The sequence below is a fragment of the Heterocephalus glaber genome, unplaced genomic scaffold (genome assembly GCF_053883595.1).
Source record: "Heterocephalus glaber isolate CG9 unplaced genomic scaffold, H.glaber_assembly_v1.0 deba00000937, whole genome shotgun sequence".
NCBI classification, from domain to species: Eukaryota; Metazoa; Chordata; class Mammalia; order Rodentia; family Bathyergidae; genus Heterocephalus; species Heterocephalus glaber.
In genome coordinates this window covers 5,640,884-5,667,765 of record NW_028258173.1, presented here as the reverse complement: position 1 = coordinate 5,667,765, position 26,882 = coordinate 5,640,884, and the positions used below count along the sequence as shown (strand labels likewise).

At 52.8% G+C, this 26,882-nt stretch overlaps 1 protein-coding gene across 3 annotated transcripts; it reads right to left on the bottom strand.

The window, feature by feature from the left end:
- Positions 1 to 403: 403 nt before the first annotated feature.
- On the bottom strand, positions 404 to 26,725 carry Qrich2 (glutamine rich 2). Of its 3 annotated transcripts, XM_004860748.4 has the most exons (19): positions 23,963 to 26,725; positions 23,689 to 23,772; positions 21,858 to 21,917; positions 21,553 to 21,663; positions 12,138 to 14,502; positions 11,458 to 11,543; positions 10,926 to 11,023; positions 10,332 to 10,446; positions 8,795 to 9,049; positions 7,815 to 7,937; positions 7,651 to 7,725; positions 7,304 to 7,468; positions 7,091 to 7,212; positions 6,558 to 6,623; positions 6,258 to 6,359; positions 5,386 to 5,589; positions 4,996 to 5,143; positions 4,526 to 4,613; positions 404 to 2,196 (listed from the first exon to the last, which is right to left on the bottom strand). In XM_004860748.4, the coding sequence occupies exons 1-19, from the start codon at positions 24,506 to 24,508 to the stop codon at positions 1,997 to 1,999; spliced, it is 5,013 nt and encodes a 1,670-aa protein (XP_004860805.2). In that variant the 5' UTR covers positions 24,509 to 26,725; the 3' UTR covers positions 404 to 1,996. The 3 variants fall into 3 exon arrangements, with proteins under 3 accessions (XP_004860805.2, XP_021096666.1, XP_021096669.1); XM_021241007.2 differs by lacking the exon at positions 404 to 2,196 and having other exon boundaries at positions 3,808 to 4,613; XM_021241010.2 differs by lacking the exons at positions 404 to 2,196; positions 8,795 to 9,049 and having other exon boundaries at positions 3,808 to 4,613.
- Positions 26,726 to 26,882: the final 157 nt, after the last annotated feature.

The following is a 26,882-nucleotide window of genomic DNA, read 5'->3' as shown; positions in this document are numbered from 1 at the left end:
CCACTCAGGGCAGCCCTTTACTCTCCTGCCAGCCTGCCTCCCGCTTCTGTGGTCTGAGAGGGATGAGGGCTGTTGGGACAGAACTGGGCTAGGGGCTTGGAGGAGAGGCCCGAGGTGAAGTGAAACTTGAGGGGCCCAGGGGGCAGGCCCCCAGCTTGCTTTGAGGCTTGGTCATCTCCTCCTGCCAGCAGAGCAGAACTGAGTCCTGGCTGCCCCGTCTCCCCCGTGTGACACATGGCTGTACTGGAAAGCTGGGTTCGTCCTTTCAGTTTTGTTTCCTGATTGGAAACCCCTGAGGCTCCTCCCAGCCTCACCCCTGCCCCTGCCCACCTGTGCTTTCCCAAGCTGGAAGGGGAAGCCCCTGGCAGGCCTGTTGGCGGTCAGGCTGTGACATCGCCAAGGGTGCAGGGACCCAGGTGCAGGCCAGTGCGGGCAGGCAGCCTGGGGTGGCTCCTGGTTCTCGGCATGGAGCAAGCCCTGGGGGAGAAGGGCTGGCCCGCCCTCCTGTCAAGCCAGTGAATTTGGCTTGTAGGCCAGGGAAACTGAGCCGACCTTCTGACATTTCACTGCCACAGTGGAGCCTGGGAGAAACAGGAGCTGAGGTGGCTGGGGTTGGCCTGGCTCTGCCGCCTGTGTACAGAGAAAAGGGCACTGGGCTGGGGGGACCGCTACCCAAGGGGCTCCTCCTCCAGTCCGGCTGCAAGCACAAGGTTACAGTATACAGCTAGGCATGGTGTCTGCAGATCGGGGTGCTCCCTCAGGGAAACCCAACTCCACACAACCCCCTAGCCAGGCCTACTTTCACCCACACCAAGCCAAGGGCGAGAAATCTATTTCTTGGCCGTTTCCTGTTTCCTGCCACTCTTTCCTGTATGATTCTGTTCCCCCTCTTCTCACACCCCAAGGTGAGCCTCCTGCTCCAGACACCCCTTTCCCATCGGAGAGGGAGTGCTGGGAGCTGGGGGTGGGGAAAGCCCCTACTTCCACTCTGGCCACCCAGTGGGAACAGACTGGAGGCAGAAACACTTTTGATGATTCAGGGCTTCCTGGGCTCAGGTGGGGACAGCTGTTTCTTGAGGTTCAGCTATGTGGCAGGGGTGCTGGGGGCTTTTCCTTTGCAGTCCGCTGCCCCAGCTTAGACTCAGCCCCACCTTATTCCTCTGTCACCTCAGCTGGCTGTTTGAGCACAAACTGACTTGGGACAGCATCGAATTCTGCCCTCAGGTTTGCAGCTAGTGTGCAGGTGAGCAGGACTAGAGCTGGACCTTGCACACGTGTCTACTACCCCTAGAAACCTGTACCCCATCTTCCTAGCCATTGGCATCTAGCCTGTGCCCTGAGCCTCTCTGCCAGGGCCTTAGGAGGTGGGGCCAGCACAGCGTGGCAAGAACCCTTCTCAGTGGCTACAGGTTTTGCCTTCCGGCTGGTGGCACTGCTTTGCAGGTTGGGGAGTAGGGGACAGCAGGCAGTTCTACCCTCATCTCCAAGGTAACAGTGGGTACATGACTGCATGGGTCTCAGCCTACCCAGAGTGCCCTGGGCCAGCACCCCCCCCATTAGAGGTCAGCTGCCCTCCCCACCCTGGGGTGCAATGCCCAGCTGTCCCGAAGCCTGACACCCTTAGAAAGCCACTTAAATCAGTTGAGCCTGTGGGAACGGAGATGTAACTTTCAGACTACAAACCAGACCTGCTCTCAGCAGAGCTGGGGGAGCCCCGGAGGCCTCCCACAGTCTTCCTGAGACAGGGCCAAAAAGGAACCTCTAGCCAGGTGTGGCCCTTGCCTGCACTCTGGGAGGCTGAGGCAGGAGGGTTAAAAGTTTGAACCCAGCCTGGGCGACTTAGTGACTTAGCAAGACCCTGCCTGGAAATTTAAAAAATTGTACATAAATAAAGGGCTGGGTATGTAGCTCAGTGCAAAGGCGCTTGGTTCAATCCCCACTACTGGAAAGACCAAAAAAAAAGCAAGCCCAACACCACCTCTTTCCCAGACTTTATTTAGACCTCTGTTCCTTGTGCTGTGGTGGATCTTGGGCCCCTGGTGGGCTCCTTGAGCCCCTCCCCGGGAGGCATATCCATGTTTACCTCCAGCCCTGGGAGGCTGCCCTGCAGGTTGGGGCTGGGTGGGTGGGCCATATCGGACTGGGCCAGACGGCCCACGGAGGAGACAGGTCTGCCTTGTCGGTACTGTGAAGAAACTGCAGGACAGGAGGTCCGGGTTACTCTCCCTCACTCCTGGTGCCCACAAGGACCTGAAGCCCAGGGAGGTGGGAGCAGCCTTCAGCCAGGCTGAGGGACGGGTATTCAGTGCAAGTGTGTGTATGAGCGCCTGAGGACACAGGCCTTCGTAGCCCTTGTGAGTGACGAGTGAGTAGACACGCCCTACTGCAGGGGCCGGGAGCCACTTTGGTGCTGTTGCGCTGACACATGGGGACTGTTTAGGCAACACTGACACACAGAGGCCCAGAGAGTTTTCCTAAGACTCCCATCCTCCTCTCTCCTGCTTCTATATCTGAGGTGCCCTTGGAGTAGACTTAGTGGGATGCCAGGAGATGAAGCGAGGTACCCCCAAGAAAATCACTGAAACTTCTCCCGCAGCCCGTTCTCCATGGTTACCAGCCCTGGCTGTGAGGCCCGACAGTTTGGCTTTGAATTCCAGCCAGCTCTACCACTTCCTAGCTGTGTGTCCTTGTGCAAGTACCTCAGCCTCTCTCAGCTTTGGTTTTCTCGGCTGTAACTAGGGCTCACAGTGGTTCATATCTCCTGACGCTGGCATGTGGATTAAAAGTGGTTTAACTATAAAGCTGTGGAACAGCACCCGGGCAGTAGAAGCCCTTGGTGAAGGCGAGGCACCATCGTCACCATGACGACGTGCCGGTTCCTCTTCTTCCCTCCTTAGCCACAGGCTCTCTCTGGACATGAGTGGAAGGATGTCACAGCACAGCCAGCTTGGCTCTTAACCAGGGGGCCCAGGGGTTCTGACCCTCCTGCATGCATCCACAAGGTGCCATGGATGCGTGACTTTTTTTTTTTTTTTTTTTTTAGTTCTGGGGAATCAAACTGACCTTGCACTTTCGAGGCAGGCAGCGGAACCACTGAGCTAAATCCCTGACAATGCGTGACTTTTTTGCAGGTCTGCACCTGTGTTTGATTCGCCCTGGTGCCCAGACTGAGAAGCACTAACCCTGTACCCTCCTGAGGACAGATAGGGACCCTGGGGTCTGCAGAGGGGAGAGACTTGCTTAGTCACTTGGTAGTGATCCAGCCTCCAGGCCCTTGTGTGGTCAGAGGCTCAGGGGAGACCAGAGACTCTGGGGACTTTCCAGGCCTGGGGTGGGGAGGGGGTCCTCCAGGACAGGGTCAGAATGAGGGGTCCCCAGGACCTGGCCAGGTCTCATGCCCACAGCATTCAGACCAAGTTCCTGAGCACTGGCTCCAGGAGAGTGGACACGTGTGAGCAGGGAAGGACTTGGGCCTGGAGCCCGAGACCTGGGTGCAACCTCATCCTAAGTCCTCTTGTGTGAAATGGGACAGCAGCAGTAGCCACCCCACAGATCTGACCCTCAGTAGCTGGATTTTCCCTCTTGCCCCTCAGTCCCATTTTGGCTCCAAAGGAATAAATCAGCATGGGCTGGAAAGGGGGCTGTGGGGCAGGAAGGAGACGCCTGGGCACAGTGCCCAGGCTGTGCAGAGGAGCCCTCCATCCAGGAGGAAGCTGCCTGAGTTGTTGCCAGCCAATATCTGAGCACTCTGAGGCCGAGAGAGCAGCTGGCTGGTGTCCCTGAGGGACTGCTTGGGCTTGTGTTTCGTCATCCCTGAGGCTGAGGAGGAGACCAGTGGGCAGAGTCAGTTGTGAGACACCCAACGGAGAACTCTGGGGACCCACTGGGATAGAGCAGACAGGGCTGCCAGTCTGAATTTGTACGTTTGCCTGTCTGAGCCCTTCATTCATTCACACATGTCTACCCCACATCACCGTCATCTGTTGTTCTTCCATCCACCGGCTCACTCAGGTATTCCCTGAGGACCTGGGTATGTGAGCTGTGAGCCAGGCGCTGGGCGAGCCTAGGACGGGAGGCAGTGGGGAAGCTGCGTGCAAGGTTGTGAGGCATGATGGGAAGTGCCGAGCAGCACGCAGCCTTCAGGAATGGATGGAGGGAGAGCTGGGAGTGGGCATTCAGGGCATGGGAGATCAGGGGGTGGGGGCTCAAGTGCGGCGTTTTGCTGAGCTTTGAAGAAGGGGAGGTAGAGGCTGTCTGGGATGATGCTGTGAATGGAGGCCAGGGAAAGTGGCAGCAGTGGCTTGAGGATGGAGGCTGGCAAGAAAAGATGGGGCTGCCACATGCCAGGTGATCAGCTGAGGCTGGACAGCCATCCTGTCCCGGAAAACACTGACCTGGGGGCCTCTGGAGACATGTGAACATTTTGGGGCAGGGAATAGGGAAGGGCATGACCTATGAAGAAGCAGATGTCCCTGGGAACCCACCAAAGGACTCTGGAGGGCCTCTGGGCTGTGTGAGTACTCACTGTCTTTGGTCAGGATGCCTGGCAGCCTCGTATCCATCCGTCCCTTGTAAATATGTCCATCCAGGCCCAGGAGATCCACCTCGGCATGCTGTGGAGGTGGGGTGCGACCATTACCTCGGCAGTGCCCAGAGCCTTTCCTCTGGTGCTGCCTCCAGGAAAGCAGGGTGCAGGGCGCTCTTGACTCCTACTCCCAGCACCCAATGGTGCTCAGAGCCTACCCTCCCAGGCACTGTGGGCCACACAAGGTGGCGGGCAGGGGTCGTTCTGAGTGCCTGGGGTGGGAGGCAGTGTGGCTGCTGCTGGCCAGGTGGCTGGGATTTCATTCTTCTTCCCGAGAGGGTGAGAGGCTGGGGCCTGAAACTGGGGGTGGTTGAGAAACTGCCTCAAGGCAGAGGGCTGGATGAGGTGATTTCTGGTGGTTTTTCCAGAAAGACTCGGAATCTGGAGCATGTTGGGGCCTCCTCCCTGACCTTCATGGCAATCCGGATCTCCTCGGGGGCGTACAAGGCCTGGGACGGGTGCTGCAGGCGGTTGCGGCGGTAGGGGTAGGTGACAGTGTGGCTGCCCCCGCAGCGCCGGGCCATGGTTGAGCAGGTGTGATCCGCAGAGTTGGGCCCCCTGGGATGCAGACAGCATGGGGTCACTGGGGCGTGCCTCGGGCGGGGCCATCCAGACAGAAGTGGACGGCTCTCCGGGGGTCTCCAGGAGTCAGGCAGGAACAGGGGACCCGGGGACTGTAGGTGGGTGAGCAGAGCAGCCTCGAGGCTGCCACTGGAGGATCACACACACACACACACACACACACCTGCACACATGCTCCACACACGTGTGCACACACATAGGGTGAGGCCGTCGCTTACCGTTTGTAGCAGGGGGAGCTGAGGCAGTGGGCCTGCAGCAGCTGTCGGATCATCTGGCTGCTGGTCTTCACCGAGCCTCCAAAGTGAATCTGTACCTTCTCGATGTCCCACAGCATCTTGGAGTGCATGGTGCGCAAACGCCCGACACTCTGCTCCATCGCTGACTGGTCACCCCGAGGGAGGAAAGTGCTGCCCAGCTTGAGGCTTAGGTCCGGGGCACAGAGGGAGGTCAGTCCAGCGGCAGACAGACCCTGAGGCACTCACTCCCTTCCCTGGGATAAGTGGGCCTGGGCCTCTGGCCCTCAGTGGGACTGTGTGTGGGCGAAGCCAGTATGGGAAGGTTAGAAGTCCTGGGCTGGTGGCCTAGGGCTGGGAGTCCCTGGGCAGCTCTGCCCCAGGGGAAAAGCCCTTTCCAAGTCACCCCTGCTGGGCCAGACTTGCCAGGAAAGGTTTTTCTAAGGGGCCAAAGTACAGATGAAGGGGGCACGAGCTGTGGTCAGTCCCAGCTTCCGAATGTCATCACACACCTGGCCCTATGCACTTGGAAGCCCTGGGGTCCCAAAGAGCCGTACTCTACTGTGAACCACAGCCTTGGGGGCTGGGGGAACCAGAGGAGGGCAGGAGCTGGAAGGACCCTGAGGTGTGTCACTACCAAGCTCGCTCATGGAACCCACCCTCTGGCTGAGTGATGCCCATACCTCCCTTTCCAGGCCCAGGGTTGCTGAGAGGAGGTAAAAAGACCTGGGAGATAATCTGTCTAGGGGCCCCCAGCCTAAGGAGGAGGCTCTATCCAGGGTGCCTCCCCCCGCCCCGGGCTGTCTCTGCTCCACCCTCCCACCCACAGCTTTGCCCATGGTGCCACTGTCCCTTACTTGCGGCTCTGCTGTCGGACCTGCTCCAGCTCAAACACCGTATAGGGGCGGATGGACCGGTGCCCAGGCAGGGCGTGACCCACAGGGGTCACCGGGATGATTCTAGACAGGGACACAGAGAGAAGGGGAGGGTCAGAATGTGAGAATTCCTGTCACCCAGATCATCCGCCACCCACACTCGTGTTCCACCTGCCTGCAAGGCCCACCTGGGACAGAGCGGGGGAGAGAAGGGAGGGAGAGGGACAGAGGCGGGGCAGGAGAGGATGGATGAGATGCACCGGGCAAGGCAGGGGCACTCACCGTCCGGTCACAGGGGTCTCCAAAGGACGGTCGCAGGAGAGGCAGTGGAAGTGAGCCAAGAGCTGCCTGCAGGAATGGATGCACCGAGGTGAGAGGCTGGAAGACTGCAAGTTTGGCCCACCTGGGTGGCAAATCTGAGCCCTGTGTCCTTGAAACTCACCTGCTCCCAGACATGACCTAACCCAAAGCTGGCAGGGTTCCCAGGGCCCCAAAGGTGCCTTGTCTAGGCCTTGGGGGCCCCCTGGTGGCCAAGAGTGGAAATCCTGGGCCTCAAGCCCAGGGCAGGCCAGGTCCCCCAAGGAGCTGTCTCTGCTCTAGGACTGCAGCGCCCTCCGCTCCCTTTCTCCACTGTCATCTGAAGGGGCTTGAGCTACAGAAGTTCTTCCAGCTCTAAACTCTGCCCTCCAATTGTAGGACAGTCCGAGGTGGCACCAGCTGTGCACTGGCAGGAGCTGCTTTTGGGAGCGCCCCAGCCTCCCTCCTGCCTCCCAGCACAGCGTGGCAGCCTCCTGTGGTCTTCCAGTCCTCCTCACCTCCGCATGGCGGCTGCCTCATCTGCCTGGTAGAGGGGAGAGCGCTCTTTGAGCTGTTCCCGAAGTGACTTCCATCGATCCTCCAGCGCCTGCTTCACTGGGTCCAGCTCCAGGCGGTCCAGCTGTGGGTGGGCACAGGCAAGCGCCAGGGTAGCAGGTGGGGTCTGGCAGGGCCCTAGCAGTGGAGACTGGCCCTGCCCAGGCTGCCCTCACCTTCATGTCCATCTCTGCCAGGAGCTTGTCCAGCAACTTCTGCCAGTCCTGCTCCTGCCCACTCATCTTGGCCATGAGCTCCTGCATCATGTGGTTCAGCTGCTCCGTGGTAGCATCCAACTGGACCCGGCTCACCTTGGACGCTAGGGCGCTCTTGTCAGCTTTCTGCCCGGAGAAGGGGTGGGGAGGCCCCGCAGGAGAGAGCCATGGCAGGGTCCCTTCCCCCCAGGCGTCAATCCCTGTTGCCCAGCAGCTTTTCAAGAGCCTGCATCCTCCACTCCCAGCTCCCTGCCCTTCTCTGGCCAGCCAGATCTCCAGGACAGGGTGGCTCCCAGCTGGCAACTCACTACTTCAATCTCCATCTGCAGGTGCTTCCTGTTGGCCTTTTCCTTCTCCAGTTTCTCCAGGCGCTGGTACAGCACCTGGGGCCCAAGCAAGCAGTGCATGAAGAGCCCCCAGCTGGGCGGCAGGGGTGGGTGGGCCAACCTTCAGCCCAGCCTGGACCACTCACATCAATGTCTTTCTGCTTCTGCCAGTGGTCCTCGATGAGGTTGCTGGTGGTGATGTTGAGCTTCTCACAGTCGCCCTGCACCTGCAGGATGGCGCTCTGCACGTGGCCCAGCAGCTCCTCATCCTGGCTCAGAAGGGACAGGGAAGGCACTGTGAGGCTGCTGGGGTGACCACTAGGCGCCCCCCTAATGAGTTGGTCCTTAAAGCACTGCCCAACAGGGAAGTGCACTTCAGACCCCTCCCTCAGTGCCTCAGTGGCACTCACAGTTTCCCATTAAAAGTTGTATCCCCAGTAGGATGGGAGTGTCAATCCCCCACGTCCTTCTGGGCTGGCCTCAAGGATCCTGTGGCCTCTGAGAATTGAGGTGTGGGCTATCATCTCCCCACCTTCCCTGAGTCAGATCTGAATTCAAGTCCAGGAGGCAGGACCCAAGGATTGTGGCTTTCCCCTCCCCCACTGGCAAGCCTGCTCTTTGGAGGGAATCCGGAAGGGGTTGGGAAGACTGGTGTGGCCAGGTGAGTCCGTGACTCCTGCAACTGTGCCTAAGTCCCTGTGTCATGTGGCACCCGCCCACCCACCTACCGGGCCAGCTCTTCCCACAGTTTCCTGTGGCCAGAGCTACTTCTGCTGCTACCCTTGCTGTGGAAGGATTGGGGACTTTGTTTTGTTCTGTTGTTTTTTGAGACAGGGTCTTACTATATGTAGTTCATGCTGCCCTTGAACGCACTATGTACCCCAGGCTGGCTGTGAACTCCTAGTGATCCTCCTGCCTCAGCCTCCTGAGTGCTGGGACTACAGGTGTGTGCCACCAGGCCTGGCAAGGACCAGGGATTTTGGTGGGATCTGGCTAAAGGGCACCACAATGAGAAACTGACCAGCAAGACCAAAGACCTCGGGGTGGGGAGGGAAGAGCGCAGTCAGCCACCACCTCCCCTGGGGACTGTCTGGCTGCCCCAGGAGGGAGGGGAGTGCAGCCCCACCTGGCTCTGAAGCTTGGCCTTCCTGGAGGGCCGGGAGGCAGCCAGGTTGCTGACCATTTCCTGCAGCTGCTCATAGCGCTGCACCAGTGTGCTGACCTGGTGGCTCAGGTCCAAGCTGCAGGCTGGGCAGGTGGCCTCGGGGTGAATCTGGCTGGGTGCCAAGATGGTCAGGGGCTTGTGTGGGGTGATGCTCAGGGACAGCAGTGTGGAGGAGGAGGCCAGCATGCTCTCCATGATCGTCCTGAGCTTGTCTAACTGTGAGCAGGAGAGATGCAGGGGCCAGGGCTGTGGGTAGGTCACAGCCCTGTGCTGTCCACGCCAGCCTATAAACACTCAGGCTCTGCTCAAGCACTGGGATGTGAACGGTGGACTTGTACACGCTCTGTCCACAAGCATGTGCATAACCAGCAGTGTGACCAAGGGATCTGACAACCACACTGTACTTCAGGGGTCTCTCCAGGCCTGAGGGGTGCAAGCCTGCCCCTCAGAGAGCGGCTCAGTCTGGCTCTCCTGCTCTCCTCTGCATCCCAGTTCGAGCGAGCTGTTGCTCAGGATCGATCCCAGTTGCTGGCTCAACAGCAACCAACCCGGACCTGCTTCTTGGCTTGAGAGGAGTGTAGCTGACCCGCACCCACTTGTCTTGGTCTGGGTAATGAAGCTGAAAGCCTCCACACAGCCACCTGGGGTCAGGTGTGCGAGACAGGCAAGCTGATTGGGGGTGGGATGGCAGAGAGGTATGAGAGGCTGCGAGGGACAACGTAGAAAGGGACACAGATGTGCACAAAACCGGGCCACAGGAAGATGGAGGGAGTGGCTGTGGTCTGGGGCGGGCCTGAGGTGCAACAGTCCTCAGTACTGCAAAAGAAAGAAGGAAGGAGGGGGAAAGGAAGGAACGGGAAAAGAAAGGAAATGAAATAACTGATACATGCTAAAACATGCCTGGACCTGAAAACATTACTAAGTGAAAGAAGCCAGAGGCAAAAGGCCACATATCACAAGACTTCATTTCCATCAGATAAATGTCCAGGAGGGGCAAATACGTAGAGACAGACGAGGATGAGTGGTTGTCAGGAGCTGAGGCTCGGGGCTGGGGATTTAGCTCAGTGGTTCTGGTGCCTGCCTCACAAGTGCAAGGTCCCGAGTTCCATCCTCGGTACCAAAAAAAAAAAAAAAAGGAGCTGAGGCTGGCCTGTGTGTCTAGGGGAAGGATGGAGGGAGAGCCACTGCTAAGAGGTACAGGCCTTCTTCCGTGGGGATGAGACGCCTTAGAATTACAGCGTGGTCATGGTTATACAGCTTTGTGAGTGCACTAAAAATGCCTTCATCATTTCCAAAAAGGGCACGATGTGTAAGTGATGTAACGAAACAGATTCAGAGGGAGGTGCCCAGGCCTCAGTACCCTTTGCCCTTGGCCTCAGAGCCGGCCTGGCATCTGGAGGGCCTGAGCCTTACTCACAGTTACTCACCCATGGGGGCCTGGTCTCTGAGCAGAGAGAGGCCCTGCTCACTACCTGCAGCCAACCCATGGAATCCTCACCTGATCCTGAAGGTACAGGGAGGCTTCAGCCACCGAATTCTCCATGGCGGCCTTGCCTTGCTCTTGACTGTCCCTCAGATCAGCCAGCTCCTTCTCAATGTCAGTCACGGTGATTCTGTGATGCAAGAGAGACTGCCTGGCTCTGGTCACTGCCAGCCCAGAGACCCAAGCTGGTGGTGCAGACCCCTAGCTGTGGGGGGTACAGGACAATGATGGGGCTCACCACCCCTGGCAGCCCTGTCTTGGGAGTCCTGGGCCCTGCTCCTGTTCCAAAAGGGGCACACAGTGTGCTGCCCCGAGGCTGCTAGACAGTGGGACAGGGCCCTGCACAGCAGGGGCTCATGCGGGTGGCCTTGTCTGCCTCAAACTGGGGACAGTGTAAGGAGTAGCTTGCCCCTTCAGCCCCAGTACTGAGTTGGTGTAGGAGAACTTCTACCAGTTCCCCGAATGAGATGTGGGCAACCTGAAGAGCAAGTACAATCCAGGTCGCAGGCAGAGGTCAGTTCAGGGCACGAGGAAACCGAAGGGTGCCACCACCTCCCAGCCTGAGAGGGTGTCGCCAGTCTGGCAGCTGCACCGGGTGGGACGTGTCACCTGAGGAGGCCTAGCTGCAGGGCTAGCTGACCAGCCTTCAGCTCCTCGCCTGCTACCTGCTCGCCGTCGCCCTCCAGGAGCCTTTGGACCTTTTCCACCTGCAAGCCCAGTGGAAGAGGAGAATCAGGCAAGCCCGAGTCCCCACTCCCTGGCTGTAGCCCTGTAGCCCAAATGAGCCCCTCTCCCGTTCTCTAACCCCTACCCAACCTTCCCTGACAAGAGTCCAGGTTCTTCTGACCATCCAGCCGCCCATCGATCTCACAGATGCAGATAGCTAGCATTGAGAATGACTGAAGATCTAGCCCTCTAACTCCAGAAAGTCCCACATTGGGGGCAACTGCATACTCAACTGTGTGCTAACGGCTTTGGGTGTCCATTTTTAGATCTAGGAAATGGGCATAATACCCAGGTACGCCTCCTAACTGACAGACAGCAGAGACCCAGTGAGACGGCAGTGAGTGGCAAAGGACTGTCATCAAAGCATGAGTGGAAAGGGCTACAAGGCAGAGGAGGCTGACTTTCTCTGACGTACTTTTGCCTTTTCCTGATGAACTTCTTTGGGCAAAGCCTTCAAGGTCTTCATCTGTTCCTGCAGGTCAGGGAGTAGAATCTTCTTGACTGTGGAAAATGGAGGCCATGCTGTCAGAAGGGTTAGATCCTCAGTGGGCTCCCAGTCTCCATTTCCAGCCCACAACAATGAAGTGACCCCAGAGAAGTGGAGATAGCAGTTCATCCTGCTTTCCTGGTGATTGGGACAAGAGGGGAGCAGAGGAGAAGAGAACTGTCTTTTGCCCACAAAAACCCACCCACTGCTTGGGGTCCTAAAGGGTCTTGTGTGCACTGACTCACCACTTCCGTCCATCACTAAAATCTGAATTCTCCTCAGGGCCTAGAGTTGTGACAGGTGAATGTTACGTTTCACTCTTTGGCATTCTCTCTTCCTACCCATCTCCCAGTGTTACTGTTTTCCCTCCCCCAGCAGCTCCCCCAGCTACTTGCCAGGCAGCTCCTCTGACAAAGGCAAGAATCTGCTTCAATCCTACTGGTTTAGTTTTTGCCTTGCCTACCTGTTTACGTGGACCCTGAAGGCTGTGGGAGAACCCAGAAGGTCTAAGAATGGACATGCTATTCTCAGGGGCTCAAGAAGGTGTGCAGCAGCCAGGGTTGAAAAAGATCACACCAACCGAACACAGGACAATGGTCTTTCCTCACCCATCAGTGTGAATAGGTACTGTATCTTCTCTCTGTCCGTCTGGCCAGCTTTCTCCTCATCCAGATCCTTCAGATTTTCCTTCAGTTCCACATAGAGCCCAATGAGCTCTCCCATCAGACGAAATGTTTCCAAGGCCATGGGGAAGTTAGGAGCCAGTTTCTCCAGTGAATTACGTTGCTCACTCTGGGTCCCACTCCTGGGTTCACTTCTTTCTGATGAGACTTGGTGGAGAAAGCTAAGGGAGTCTTGACTCCTGTCAGAGGTGGCATCTTGGTCTGACTCAGTCTGAGCAGGAAAGTCAGGAATTCTGTTTGGATCCAAAGCAACCCGGCCACGTGGATCAACACCCAGGGACCCTGGGCCACCATAGCCTGAATACCCTGGGCCCTGTTGGTCCCAGACAGGATGTTCTTGACCAGGCTGAACTGCACCTGGGTATATCTGGGCTTGCTGATCTGGGCCAGGTGATACCAAATACTGTTGGTCAGGACGTATAGATTCTTTATCTGTACGTGGTGATGATGAGGCTTGACTGGCTAGGAATGGCGACAAACGACCATGCTGTTCTTGTCCAGGAGGTACCATACCACGAGGATATGGGTATGGGTGAGGTGATCTCAAGCTCCTCAAATCTGCCTGGAATGGTGGAAATCTACACAACTCCGTGCCTGGAACTATCAAGCTTTGGTGATCTGCACTGGGTTGTCTCCAACCATGCTGATCCATTCCGGGTTGCACCAAACCACGCTGATCCATTCCAGGTGGCACCAAAAGCACTGAACCTTGTTGATCTGCACCGGGTTGCACTGAACCTTGTTGATCTGCACCGGGTTGCACTGAACCTTGTTGATCTGCACCGGGTTGCACTGAACCTTGTTGATCTGCACCGAGTTGCACTACATCACTCTGATCCATTCTAGGCTGTACAAAACCATGTTGACCTATACCAGGTTGGACCGGTCTATGTGAATCTGCACCAGCCTGTGCCCAAGCAGGTGGATATGCACCAGGCTGCACCCAACCGCTAGGAAATGTCCCAGGTTGCATGAGATCATGCCGACCCATTTCAGGGTGGACCAACCCATGCTGATCTGCACCATGCTGGGCCACATCAAGCTGAGCTACACCAGGCTGTGTCAAACCATGCTGAACTGTACCAGGTTGTATCAACCTGCGCTGATCCAGTCCAGGTTGGATCAAACTATCCTGATCTTTACCAGGTTGTACCAAATCAGGTGGGTGTTCACCAGGCTGCACCAAACCATGCTGCTCTGCACCAGGTTGGGCCAAGCCAGGCCGATATGTACCAGGCTGCCCCAAAGTGCTCTGATTTCTGTCAGGCCAAATCAAATCATGCTGCTCTGTGCCGGGCTGTATAAAGCCAGATGTTTCCAAACTGGGCTGCACAAAGCCTTGTTGATCTGCATTAACTTGAATCAAACCAGGTGATACCAAACCATGTCTGTCTATAGGAACTGGAGACAATCCATGTTGGTCTATGCCAGAAGGTTCCAATCCTTGCTGAACCCCACCAGGAGGGACCAGTCCTCCTTGATTCACACCCAATGTTACAAATCCATGCTGATCTATGCCAAGTGGTCTCATACCACTCTCAGGCATGCCAGGCTGTTTCATACTACATTGGTCTGTGCCAGGAATTATCATGCCATACTGATATGGGCTGAGTGGAACCACACCAAGCTGGTCTGTACCAGGTAGTCCTGATCTTTGTTGATCTCTGCCAGGTACCAATGGTGGCACCACCCCACGCTGATCCATGCCAAGTGGTTCCAATCCCTGACAATCCATTTGAGGTGGCAGCATACCAAGCTGACTCACACTGATGGGAACCACACCAGGTAGTGTAGTGCTAGCATATGGCAATCCCAGCTGATCTATTCCAGGTAGTCCTAATTCATGATGATCTGGCCTTACATAGACTTGGCCCTGGCCAATGGGCTGATCTCTGGCCAAGGGTAAGTCTTGTTGAGCTGGGCCAGTGTGTATATCTCTTCTGGGATACCCTGAAGTAAATTGTTCTCTACTCCTGTGGTGATCTGACTCTGTTCTAAATTGGGGTATAGAAGGTTGATAGAATCTTGACGCATTAGCTTCAGCATGGGCCCTTGTGTGCTGTTCTCTACCAGGAGCAAAGGAGCCTTTGCCCCGTTGCTTGATAGTGACTGCTTCATAGAGGTGGCCCGTGGCACTGGATCCAGGTAAGGGCTGACGTGGCCCACCAGCGGAATCTGGAATGTGGTCAGTACTTGTATACTTGGTGGAGACCCCACTTTGAATGAGGTCACTTGATGTTAAGGAAGACTGCACTTTGCGCTTAGAAAGTCCTAACGCTGTTTCTGAGCCCTGGTTGAACAAGAAGAAGGAAATCAGTCACTATAAGTCAAAAGTACTGTAAGAGTGGAAAGGAAGAAGATCTGATATCTGATTAGGCGGATTTAGGACCCTTGAATAAAAACACTCTTCCCGAGTGAAGCTGAATATAAAAAAAAAACTTTGACATTCTTGGGTTTTTGAGACTCTGTACATTTGCAAATGCCATCATACGTGTAATTTCCTTCATAAAAGACAGGGAAAGCTGCAAATAGGACTGATCTATGGATTTGGACTGAATCTGTAGCTAGAGGACATAAGTAATTAGTTAAATTAAAAATATAAAGACTCCCACTGTTAACAAATTGCTGATGGTAAAGTGCATACTGGGGGGCAAGTAAACCAAACCAAATCAAACAAAACAAAATGAAAAAACAAGCACACCCTTGGATCAGGAAATTCCATAGATGAGAATTTTCTCTATGGACTCTCACAAAAGGATGACAAGACAGACACACAAAGATGCAGTTGGCAGCATTGCTTACGAGAAGAGATTATCAATAGGGCACTGGTGTGCCGGACGTGGTGGCCCACAGCTGTAATCCCAGCAGTTGCAAGGCTGAGGTTGGAGGATTGCTGCAAGTTCAAGGCCAGCCTGGACTACACAGCAAGACCTTGTCTCAAAAGAGGGGCCGGTGTGCTGGTATATTTAAGACACAGACATACAAGGGAATGTTATGGCTCCATTAAAAATTAATAATGGACTATGTTAGAGCTGGGGATTTAGCTCAGTGGCACCATGCCTGCCTCGAAAGTTCAAGGTCCTGAGTTTGATCCTTGGTATCAAAAACAAACCAAAAACAAATAATAGACTATTTCCATTCCAGCCAAGATGAAATAACAGAGCTTTACCCTTCTGTATAACAGCCAAAAAACAAAACTAAAACAAAGATCAACAATTACAAAACACCAGCTTTCTAGACCCTGGATATCAGGCAATGAAGGATAGAAATCCCCGAGAGGCTGGTGAGACAAACAGCATGAGCCTTTCCATTTCCTCAGCTTACTGCCACCATGTAGTTCCAGCCGCAGCACAGGGAGAGGAAAAGGAGATGGAGACCTGCAGACTCCCCAGGCGGCAGAAGTGTGGCTGGGCATTAGCGGAGGTTAAGGCAAGCAGCATTCACGTGGCAGCGTAGCAGAAGGGAGAGGCAGAGCTTCCTCTCTAGCGCTCAGCTCAGAAATTCTGAGCCGCAGACACTGGAGGAGACTACCCACGGCTGGGGAAGGAACTGTCTGCAAGGCTCGGGGAACGGACTCTTACGCAGCCGGGGACAGGATCTGTTTCACCAGCCAGTGTGGGAAAGCTCCTCACTGAGGGTGCAGGGTGGAGCACTGAGACAAGTCCTGCCTAGATGGCAGCCAGCCCTAGGCGGAACCCGCCAGACAAGACCCACCAAGCAAAGCCACAAACGCCAGGCCTGAGAAGACCAGACTGTTTTCAAGTAACTGCACTTGGGAGGATGAGTTCAAACAGATATATAAGAATTCGAGGGCCAGGAATGTGGCTCAGCGGCGCCGGGCCTGCCTGGGTCCTCAGTTTGATTCCTGGTACTGGAAAAAAAAAAAAAAAAGAATTCTAAACATATCCAGCCCCGGACAAAGAAAAAGTCACAATGGCTGGTTAGCAGGCACATGAAGAGGCAGGAAAATAAGACCCAGAATGAGAGGACTCAGTCAACTGAAAGCAATGCAATCCAGACACAAGCATTAGAATTAGCAGAGGAGGCCATTAAAACAGGTATTGCCACTCTTTCTTATGTGCAGAAAGTTAAGTAGCAGCATGGAAGGTATTTTTTAAAAGACCTAATGGAGATGAAGAATACAATGAGAGGAAAACTATGCTGGATGACACTAGTGACAGATTAGACATTGCAGGGAAAGAGTTACCGAGTCTGAAGGCAGAACAATAGAAGCAGTCTAAAATGAGATGAGAAAAATAAAAATAAAACATGAAAAGAACATCAGTTAGCCGTTATACACACATACACACACACACACACACACACATACACACAATTGGACCCCCTAGAGAAGGAGCGGACAGAAAAAAAATCAAATAATGGCCAAAAACTTTCCGAACTTGATGAGAACTATCAACTTAGAGATACAAGAAGCTTAATGTATTCAAGCACAGAAATGAAGACAGTGGCACCACGACGCATTACAAATGGCTCAAAATCAGTGGCAAAAAGAAAACCTTAAAAGCAGCTAGAAGGCTGGGGATTTAGGTCAGTGGTTTCGCCGCCTGCTGCACAAGCGCAAAGACCCAAGTTCGATCCCCGGTACCAAAAAAAAAAGCAGCTAGAGAAAAAGATACATGCAGGGTAAAGTTGAGGAGGACAGTGATTGCTCCTTGGAGAGCCAAGTGTGGTGGTGCACACCTGTAATCCCAGCACTCGGGAGGCTGAGGCAGGAGAATCGCTGTGAGTTCTGGGCCAACCTAGGCTACATATAGCAAGACTCTGTCTCACAAAACAAAACAAAAAATCTCAAAACAACATTTGTTCATTGGAAACAAGTAAGCACAGTGGGACAGCACTTTTCTACAATACATGAAAATGTCAACTAGAATTCTATAGCAGACAAAAAATATATTTAAAAGTGATGGAAAGCTGGGCTTGGTCATGCATGCCTCAATCCCAGCACTCGTGACACTGAGGCAGGAGGATCTCAAATTTGAGGCCAGTCAGGCTAGTGAGTTCAAGGGCAGCCTGAATTACATAGCGAGTGAGACCCTGTCTCAAGAAAGCAAAAAACAAAATAAAACCAAAAATGCCATTATTTTCTGTACCTTTCTCAGGAAAGAGAAAACACTCTCAAGTAATGAGGAAACCCCACCAACTCTGACACATCCTGATTTCAGAACAGTTAAAACCAGGGAAGGGAGAAGTGCATTTCTTCTGCGCTTCCCTCTGTGCACCTTGAACAATAAGCAGGTGTAGTTGACAACTCTCCCTCCTACTAAACTGGGGCCATCTGTCCTCACTGCCTTCACTGAGAGCCCCTCTCCACAACCTGCTAGTTCCATGCCGCAATACAATGCAAAACCCTTATTTCTGCTTTCCTAGGGATGTGCTGTGAGGTCGGACATACTCATTTTGCCCAGCTAAAATCAGGTTACATTTTGTGAAACACCTCCCTGAATTGCTCCAGTATTCTGATCCCAAAACAGGAGATATCTAAATGATGACTGCAACCTAAAGGGTAAACAGAGAAAGAGGGGCTTAGGGTAAATGCAACTTGACTTAAAAAAAAAAAAGTAGCCTAAGTAGTTCAGGCTGGCCTTGAACTCATGGTGATCCTCCTGTCTCAGCCTCCCAAGTCCTGAGATTACAGGAATATAATATATTCATTGACCTAAAATACACATCTCCCCAATTCCTTGCCTCAGGAATCAAACCCAACCAGAGCTGTTTAAAAGGCTTTAGTTATCCCAGTATTCTCAAAATAGATATTGTGTAGTCTTGTCCCCATTTTAGTGCTGGGAATATTACTTTACAATCCAAGAGTTTCTAATCCAGTGCCTTAATCATCAAGGAGTGCACAACAGCGAAGTGTTTGTTCTAGAGGGGAGATTCATGCCCCGCCTCTGTGCCTGTCTTTATTTGTCCTTTTCTCCAGTTTTTGCCTCCAAGGTCCCCATGAGATTTGGACCTTGAATTCCACAAGATAACAAGAAAGGATAATACCATTTCCTGGCCATCTGAAGCTTGTCCAGTGTTAAAGACTTTTTTAAAAACTGCTTTGTCCTCAAAGAAGGCTTAGAAATAAGACTTTCAGGCCTGGGGATGTGGCTCAGTGGTAAAGCACCTGCCTAGCATGCACTAGGCCCTGGGTTTCAGCGTCATGAAAAAAGAGAGAAAGAGAGGGAAGCAGAGAGACAGTTTTAGTTTTTGCTTCTTAGTTCAGCCTATCAGGTCACCAAAGCTTCACAGAGAAAATATCCTTTCCCTTGGGCACGCTATTTCTGTAAGACAACACTTGAATCCTTGTCCGCAAGGCCCTTGGACTTAGTAAAAGTGTCACCGGGAGATTCCTAACTTCTCCCCTTTCACATGTCCCTCAAGTTGAGCTCATTGGCATTTGGATTCATTATCTTGGTCTCAGGAAGCCAAAGGAATTTTCTTTTCTTTGCAGTCTTAAGAGTTGAATCCAGGAGTGTTCTACCACTGGGCTACATCCCCAGCACTTTAAATTTTCTATGTGTTTTGTGGTACTGGGTAATCAAACTTGGGGATGTTCTACCACTGACCTACATCCCCAGGGCTTTTTGAAATTTTCAAATTTTGAGGTTGGTTCTTGCTAAATTGCCCTGGTGGGACTTGAACTTGTGATTCTATTGCTTCAACCTCCCTAAGTGTTGGGATTACAGATGTGTGCCACTGTGCTCAGCTTTTTTTTCAGACAAGGTCTCACCAAGTTGCCCAGACTAGGCTTGAATTTGTGATCCTCCTGCCTCAGCCTCCCAAGTAGCTGGGATTATAGGTTTGTGTCACTGTGCCCAGAAAAGGAAACTTTTTCTCCTTTTATTTTCCCTTTGCAGTGCTAGAGATGTAACCCAGGGTCTTGCATAAGCCAGGCAAGCACTCTACCACTGCGCTTCACACCTGAGCCCCTTATTAAGCAAGAAGTGACTAGAGCTCTGTGGGTGAGTCTTTCACTATTTGTCACCCAAGTCCTGGAAGAGCACTTTCCTTACGCTTGGGAACTGCTCTGCAGTCACTGGACGCCACCCGTGGAGGATTGCAGTCGAGCTCTTTCCTGGGATAGGTTACCCGAACGTGAGGTGCTGCTCTCTATCCATCACCCCCACCCTTCGTGCTCCCTCTGCCACTCTCGCTCTCTGCTCATGATGCGTGCAGAGAGGCATCATGACGGCCTTTGAGTCACCACCACTCACTGAAACCCACACGGACCTTAAAGCCACGTGCTGCCAAGTCCCGACTTATTCGAGTTCGAGGGTCCCCCGGCCACGCACTCGTAAAGATTGGGGTCTGAGGCATTCTCTGACCTCCACGGGATGGACTGAGATGCCTCACCTCTTTCCTGATGGTCCCTGCCGTGCAATGGAGGAAGCTGTCCCCACCTACCACACATTCTCCTGCTTCTCAAAAAACAATTTTTTTTTAATGCTGTACTGAGGATTGAACCCAGGGCCTTTGCACTGAACTATATTCCTGGCCTTTCAAAATTTTTTTAAATCTTGAGTCAAGTTTTCTCACTTAGTTGTTGAGTTGCCCGGGCTGGGTTTGAACTTACGATCCTCTTGCCTCTGCCTACCAGACTGCTGGGATTTAAAAATCTTTGAATATTTGTATTTACTCTTATTTGCCTTTGGAGTTGATTTCTTCATTTTAAGTAATGAACGTGTTCCTTACTTTTGGAGAAGTAAACATGTCTAAAGGTATTTATGTGTTTTGTGGTCGTCCTCGGCTGTCGCCTGAGAAAATGTGTTGGTTACTAAAAACAACATGATAGCGGTGCGTGTGTAAAAAAGCTTTGGGGGGGAAGGGGAGGGGAGGCGGGGGGGGAGGGAGAAAGAGAGAGAGAAAACGAACACGTGTACTTACCTAGCCCATGTGAGGTCCTGGGTTTTACCCCTAGCAAAACACACACACAGACACACGCACGCACGCACGCACGCACGCACGCGCACACACACAGAGCCAGCAGAGGGCGCTGTTTTTCAGCGTTCTCTTGCAACTCTCTCTGCTGTTTCCCCCGAGGATGGGCGGGGAGACCCGCAGGCTACCTGGTGAACCCAGTTAGTAAGTATTTGGCGTTCTCCTAGATGAACACTTGGGGCACTGAAAGTTTCACTGATTTTCTGCTGTCTGTGCCCCTGCGTGATTCTGTTTGAGGATCACAGTTGCACAGAGCTGGGGGAATGAGACTGTCAGAACCAAAGGGGCAGCTAATCCAGGTCTGCAGGGGCCATCTGAAAATAACCTAGGTTGACAGTACTCAGATGAAGAAAGAGTGGGGATTTGGTCATTCTGCACACCATCTCAGGATGGGAGATGCAGACCCATGTGCAAAAGTCACCATTAGGAAAAAAAAAAAGTCACCATTAGGAGCCAGGGATGGTGGTGCACAGCTGTTATCCCAGCACTCTGGGAGGCTGAGGCAGGAGGACTGCAAATTAGACTCCAGCCTGGGCAACTTAGTGATTTAGCAAGACCCTATCTCAAAATAAAAAATAAAAAAAGGGACTAGGGATGTAGTTCAGTCCAAAGGCCCTGTGTTCAAACCTTACTACTTTGAAAGAAAACAAAGCAAAGTAAGGGCCGGGGTTTTAGCTCAGTGGTTCCACCACCTGTCTCACAAGCAAAATGTCCTGAGTTTGATCCCTGGTACCAAAAAAAAAAGAAAGAAAATCAGAACTAAAACAAAGCAAAGTCACCATCAGCAAAGGGCCTCCCACAAGGGTTGGTTATCCTGGTCCCTGAACAGCAAAAGGACTTGTGCATTTCAGGAAAGACTGTAAAGGAAATATGAAAAGCTACAAAAGCAATGAAAACTATACTTAGGCATCATTCTCCCACTCAGCTTGACAAAGCTCAAAATACTGGATACTGACATAAGGTGTTAGGAGGAAGGGAAGAGTGTTAAGAAATAAGTTCTTAGGGCCAGGCATGGAGCTCAGTGGCGCCTCGCCTACCTGGCAAGCAGAAGCTCCTAAGTTTGATCCCCAGTACCAGAAAACAAAACAAAACAAAAAAGAAATAAGTTCTTTCCTGTGTTGCTGGAGGAAGTCTAAGCTGAAACGATGTCCATGGAAGGCAATAGCTAGTTAAATCAAGAACACATGTCCATTTCTAGCCCTTTATCCTATTCACATGTGTGAATGTCATCTCGGAACAATTGTTAGAAGACTGGAAAAAATATGCAAGATACCCAGATATGGAACTGGTGAAATAAATTAGGAAAATCCATATACCAAAATATTGTGCAGTGGTAAAAAGATAGAGGTGTGAGGAGCTCCACTCAGATCACCACCCAGGACCCCTGGTTCCTTACCACTTGGGAGGCCTTCCAGCCATTGGCAATTGCTTCCTCCAGCTCTTCCCAGGTGACCATGGTCACTTCTTCTCCGCTAGGAACCAAAGTCAGTTTCTGGCCCATGTATTCCTGACAATAAAAGGCAATACATATGCAGCCAATGAAGAGCTGGGCAGGGATAGAAAGGGCTTGCCCCTGCATCCAGAGCCAGTGGGCATGCAGAGGGACGTTGGGACAAGCCCTAGTGAGAAGTCAGGCTGAGAATATCTCCCCCTGTGCTCCGGAGGGCGCTCCCCCAGAGTGGGCTGACACCCCCATGTTACCAGGAAATCATCGCGTTCTTTGATTAGCTTCTCAAGTTTTTCTATGCGCTGGAAAACTTCCTGGAAGGAGAGTTCAGAGATGAGCATCATGCATCCCAACTGGGGCCCCTGCACATATGCACATGCACGCACACACATGCACACGCACACGCACACTCACACTCAACTGGAGGGAACAGAGGAAAGGAGGCATGTGTGTGGCTTTGGGGGGAGGGAGGGCTTCTAGTTCCTACCCGGTTTTACCTGGCCTGCAGTAAGTCTAGGCTCCCAGTTCTTTTCTCAGCCAACAAGAGGAGGGAAGTAGGGTGCCATAGGGGTGGTAGGGGGACAGTGTGCCAAAGGTCAGTGCTACCTCAGGGGTGAGAACTTCTGGGCCTAGGGTTCATCTCACACTACCCCCTACCCAAAGCTGCCAGCACAGCTGCACGGGGCCCACTTTGCTTCTCAGGAAGCCAGTACCAGGGACTTCTGCAGTGTCTACGCCATTTAAAGAGCAAAGCCCTCAAGAGAACCCCTGTGCCAACCTCCCAAATCTAGGATTAGATTAAAAACAGAACAAAATGAAACAAATCCCCTACCATTTAAAGTTGAAAAAGAAAAAGGGGTACAGTTCCCAGAGCAAAGAGGAGCGGGTCTGAGGTCACAAGGTCTGGAATGGCACAGGGTGCGTCCATGCCTGGGGCTCCGCTTGCCCCAGACTTGCTCCCCAGTGGCTCCTTCTTTTCCCTCTGGGTTGAAGTGCAAGTGTACACTCATTAGACAGGGCTTATTCTGAGCCATTTGTGTGGCTTCTTCCCCCAAGAAAACCGAGGCCAGGTGAGTGTCCCCTGCCTGCCGTATCTTGTGTCCATAGCCACAGGGCGATGATGTTCAGCTCTGCATCCCAACCTCCTCCTTGTGGACTGGCCTTTGCTTTCAAAGCCCACTGCCTGGTTTTTATTTTTATTTTTAGTGGTGCTGGGGATTGGCACTAGGCACACTAGGCAAGCTAGCCTTTATTCCCCTTAATTCTGAGACGAGATCTCGCTAAATTGCCCAGGGCTGGCCTTGAATTTGTGATCCTCCTGCCTCAGCCTCCATCCCTAGCCCTTTTAAAAATTTTTTTACTTTTACTTTTATTTTTTTCCTAGCCCTTTTTTTTAGTTTTTAAATTTTTGAGACAGGGTATCTCTAAATTGTCCAGGCCAGCCAGGATGGAACTTGGGACCATCCTGCCTTAACCTCCCTGAGCACTGAGATTATCAGCTTGTGCCCCCATGAACAGCCCCCCCCTTCCCCTCCTCCACTTCCTCTCCTTCTGCTCCCTCCCCCTCCTTCCCTTCCTCTCCTTCTCTTTGTGTGGGGATTGCACCCAGGGCCTTCACACCAAGCTACATCTTCAACTCTTTTTTCATTTTTTGAGACAGGGTTTCACTGAATTGCCCAGGCTTAGCTCGAGCTTGCAATCCTCCTGTCTCAGCCTCACAGAGTGCCAGCTTTACCTCTTAACTCATTTTTATTTTATTTTATTTTTTCAGTTTTTTGAAGATAGAGTCTTGCTATGTAGTTCAGGCTGGCCCAGAACTCACTATGTACCCCAGACTGGCCTGGAACTTGCAGCAATCCTCCTGCCTCAGCCTCCTGAGTGCTGGGATTACATGCATGTGCCACTACGCAGGGCTTACTTCTTTCTAAGAGGAATTCACTCTAAGACTATTCTGAGATATTGTCAGCTCGTCTGTGGATTAGCTCAGGTTCTTGGGTGTCCGATGAGCTTTGGAAAAGGAGCAAGGGCAGGGGAGCGTGGAAAGGGGCACCTTACTCCAGAGAAGGGCTCCCTGGACACCTTCACCTGTGGTTTCAACTCCTGTGCTTTTTGGTAGGCTTCTTTCAAAATTTTCACATCTTCCACAACATCATGGAGCAGGTTCATGGGCTGCAAGGCAGAGAAAGGCTGCGTAGAACAGGCACAGGAGGCCTGGCCCGCTCCCCTCCGGGCTCAAACACCCCCCCAAAACCCTACCCCCACTCGGCACCAGCTCAAGGCTCAGCTCCCGCCAGGACTAGGAGGAGTCCTGGGGGACAGAAGGTCTGCTGGTCTCCCTATTTATCTCGAAGGTGCTGACCTTCCTTACATCCTCCTGGACTTCCGTTGACCTTATCTGAGCCTCCTCGGTGTCCGGCATGGACATGTTCTTTACCTCCAGCACCGTGGGGGCCTCGAAGCCTAACTCCGTGGAGGTGGAGGTGATTTGCTGCACCTGGGCGGCGATCACCTGCATCTGGCTGTCCACGGTCTTGAGCTGCTTGGTGAGGCCCTCCACCTGGCTGCCCAGCTCCTTCACCTGGCTGCCCAGCTCCTCCACCTGGCTGCCCAGCGCGTGGGAGGACGACCTGCTCGCAGTCTTGTGCTGATCTTTGGAGTGGTGTAACTGCGGCGCGCTGGAAAGGGTGCTTCGAGAGGGGGCTTGGAGGGCCTCGACTGAGCGGCCTCCCTTGGGCGACAGGGTGTGGAAGTCGATGACAGTCTCTTGGAGATTGAGGTTCTTGAGCATGGCCACAATGAGAGTATGCAGGGCCGTGAAGTTGACGGCGCCCACCTCTGGGGTGCCGATGGCCAGGTCGGCAAGCTCCCTAAGGGAGACCTTGGTGGCCGGCGTCGCAGGCGGCATCGCGATCGCTGTTGGGAGCGACGCGCGCCCCCAGAGACAAAGGCGACCAACACGCCCTCACTCCTCCTCCTGCCTCTGGGGCCTTTTGAGGACCCTGTGAGGTCCCCGGGGCGCCCCTGCCACGCGCCTAGCAGTGCAGGGCAAGTCACAGGACTGAGTCTGCTGCCCGGACCCTGGCCTCTTGCAACCAGTGCCCCGTGCCCTGGCGGGGTCCAACGGGCCTCCCCGCAACCCACGGCCACAGAACTTTGGGACCAGGAGCCCCCGCGCCCCAGGATTCCGCATAAGAATGCTTGCTCCCCCTAGAACCGAATCTCCCCACGCAGAACAATGGCCATCGCTGGCCAGGGCCTCTCCCGAAACTCAGCCTGGGGATCTCACCTTTGACCACACACCTCAAAGATCCACTAATTCTTGTTCAGCAAACTTTCCTAAAGATGGGATGGGGCATTTGCACTAGGAGAACATCAGCCCGTGGGGTGGCCTCTTGAGGTCCAACTGGATTCTGTCCATCCCCTTAAACCTTGACAGCTCAGAGCCACTCCCTCATGAGGGGCCACTAAAGATTTAAGGGACACCATGGTCACCAGCTTTGTACCATCAGCTCCATTGTCATCCCATAGGCAGAGCCCTGTATGGGAGGGAAGCAGGCCTGGGGCCATGGCCCCTTGTGGACAGCTCCCATAACAAGTTGTTTAATCAAGGTGGGGACTTGGAAAAGATGACGGACTCCACAGGTGGCTAGTGCTGCCCTAACCCACCTTATCCCTAAACATCCTCACCTTGCTGAGTGCCAGTCACAGGTCAGTACCAGGCAGAAGTATGTGAGCGGTGCCCTGGACTTGGCAGTGTAAATAAAACTTCCCAGGAAGTGCTCACAAGGCTAAGCTCTTCAAAGGAAACTTCTACGAGTGCCTCTGAACCACATCTTATTTAAGTACTTCACCAACTAAGATTTGTAATTTAGTCCAAGCTGGCACTGTTTTTAAGTGGAGGAAATTTTTTTCCCACCGTATTTCTGATACCTGGTGGCCTCAGGTGGTTTTAGGAAATAACTGTATAATCTTTTGTGCATCTGTGCTCCAATCTTAAACTCAGGCCAGGTGGCAAAGTCTGAGCCTTAGGATCAAGCGCTGCCTGTGTGGGAGTCCGTGGTCCCCTGCTGGGTGAAGAGGTAGGCTTGCTCAATTCTTTTTAGTAACTTTCCCAAAGAATGTCTGAAGACACAATTACTACACCAGCTATGTCGTGCCTGCTCTCTGAACATCACATTCGTCTTTACATCCCCGAGACGTAGTATCTTTTTAAATGCTTTGGTGCCAGGGATGGAAAATAAGGGTTTGAGCTGGGCATGGTGGCACACACCTGTAGTCCCAGCACTCAGGAGGCCGAGGCAGGAGGATGGCCTCGAGTTAGAGGCCAGCATGAAGTACAAAGCAAGATCCAGTCTCAGCATGAACTACAAAGCAAGATCCAGTCTCAAAAAGTAAAAAAAAAAAGAAAATGAGGCCTTGGGCTCACCCCAGTGCAAGGCTTAGCATCCTGCCAGGTACATTAGGATTCACTAAATACCACAAGGGTAGCACTTTCTAATTCCAGGTACTACTGTCTATTCTAAATATTTTTTTCTGAATGAGTACATTTAAAAATTATCCTTAGAGATTCAAGAAAAAAGTTAATTGAAATCTAGATGGAATTTTAGATTTGAAAGTGCTTGCCTAACTTGACTAAGAATCAAGTCTCATCCCTAATGGTCCACAGCTCTTCCACTACTATCATGCTAATTATTTTAAAGACTGGTCTAGCTCAAAGGTAGAAAACGCCCTCCCATGTTTTCCTGACAAAGGTACGTACACTAGAACTGCAATGATGTGATTCAAAATGGTGGGTAAGGGGCCAGAGATTTAGTTCAGTGGTGCTGCTGCCTGCCTCGCAAGCGCAAGGTCCTGAGTTCAATCCCCGGTACCAAAAAAAAAAAAAAAAGTGCAAGGTCCTGAGTTCGATCTCCAGTACCAAAAAAAAATGTTGAGAAGGGCTGAGTCAGTTCTAAGTCTTGCAACAGATGTAGCATCATGTTTTTTTTTCTTTGGTGCCGGGGATCGAACTCAGATCCTTCCACTTGCGCAGCAGACAGCGAAACCACTGAGCCAAATCCCCGGCCCTGTAGCATCATCTATTACAAAGACAATTATTACTGTTGGTTCTTTTTTCTTTTAATTTGGACTTTAACAAGGATTTAACTTTAGTGCTTAGGAACAGGATGGAATGTACATTAGATTTATGCCTGGGGTCTCTCTCTACCATGGACTCTGGCAAGCCTTTATTTTCCTTTGTGTCCACTGTGTTTTGCACAATGTGGGTAAGAGTTAGTCCA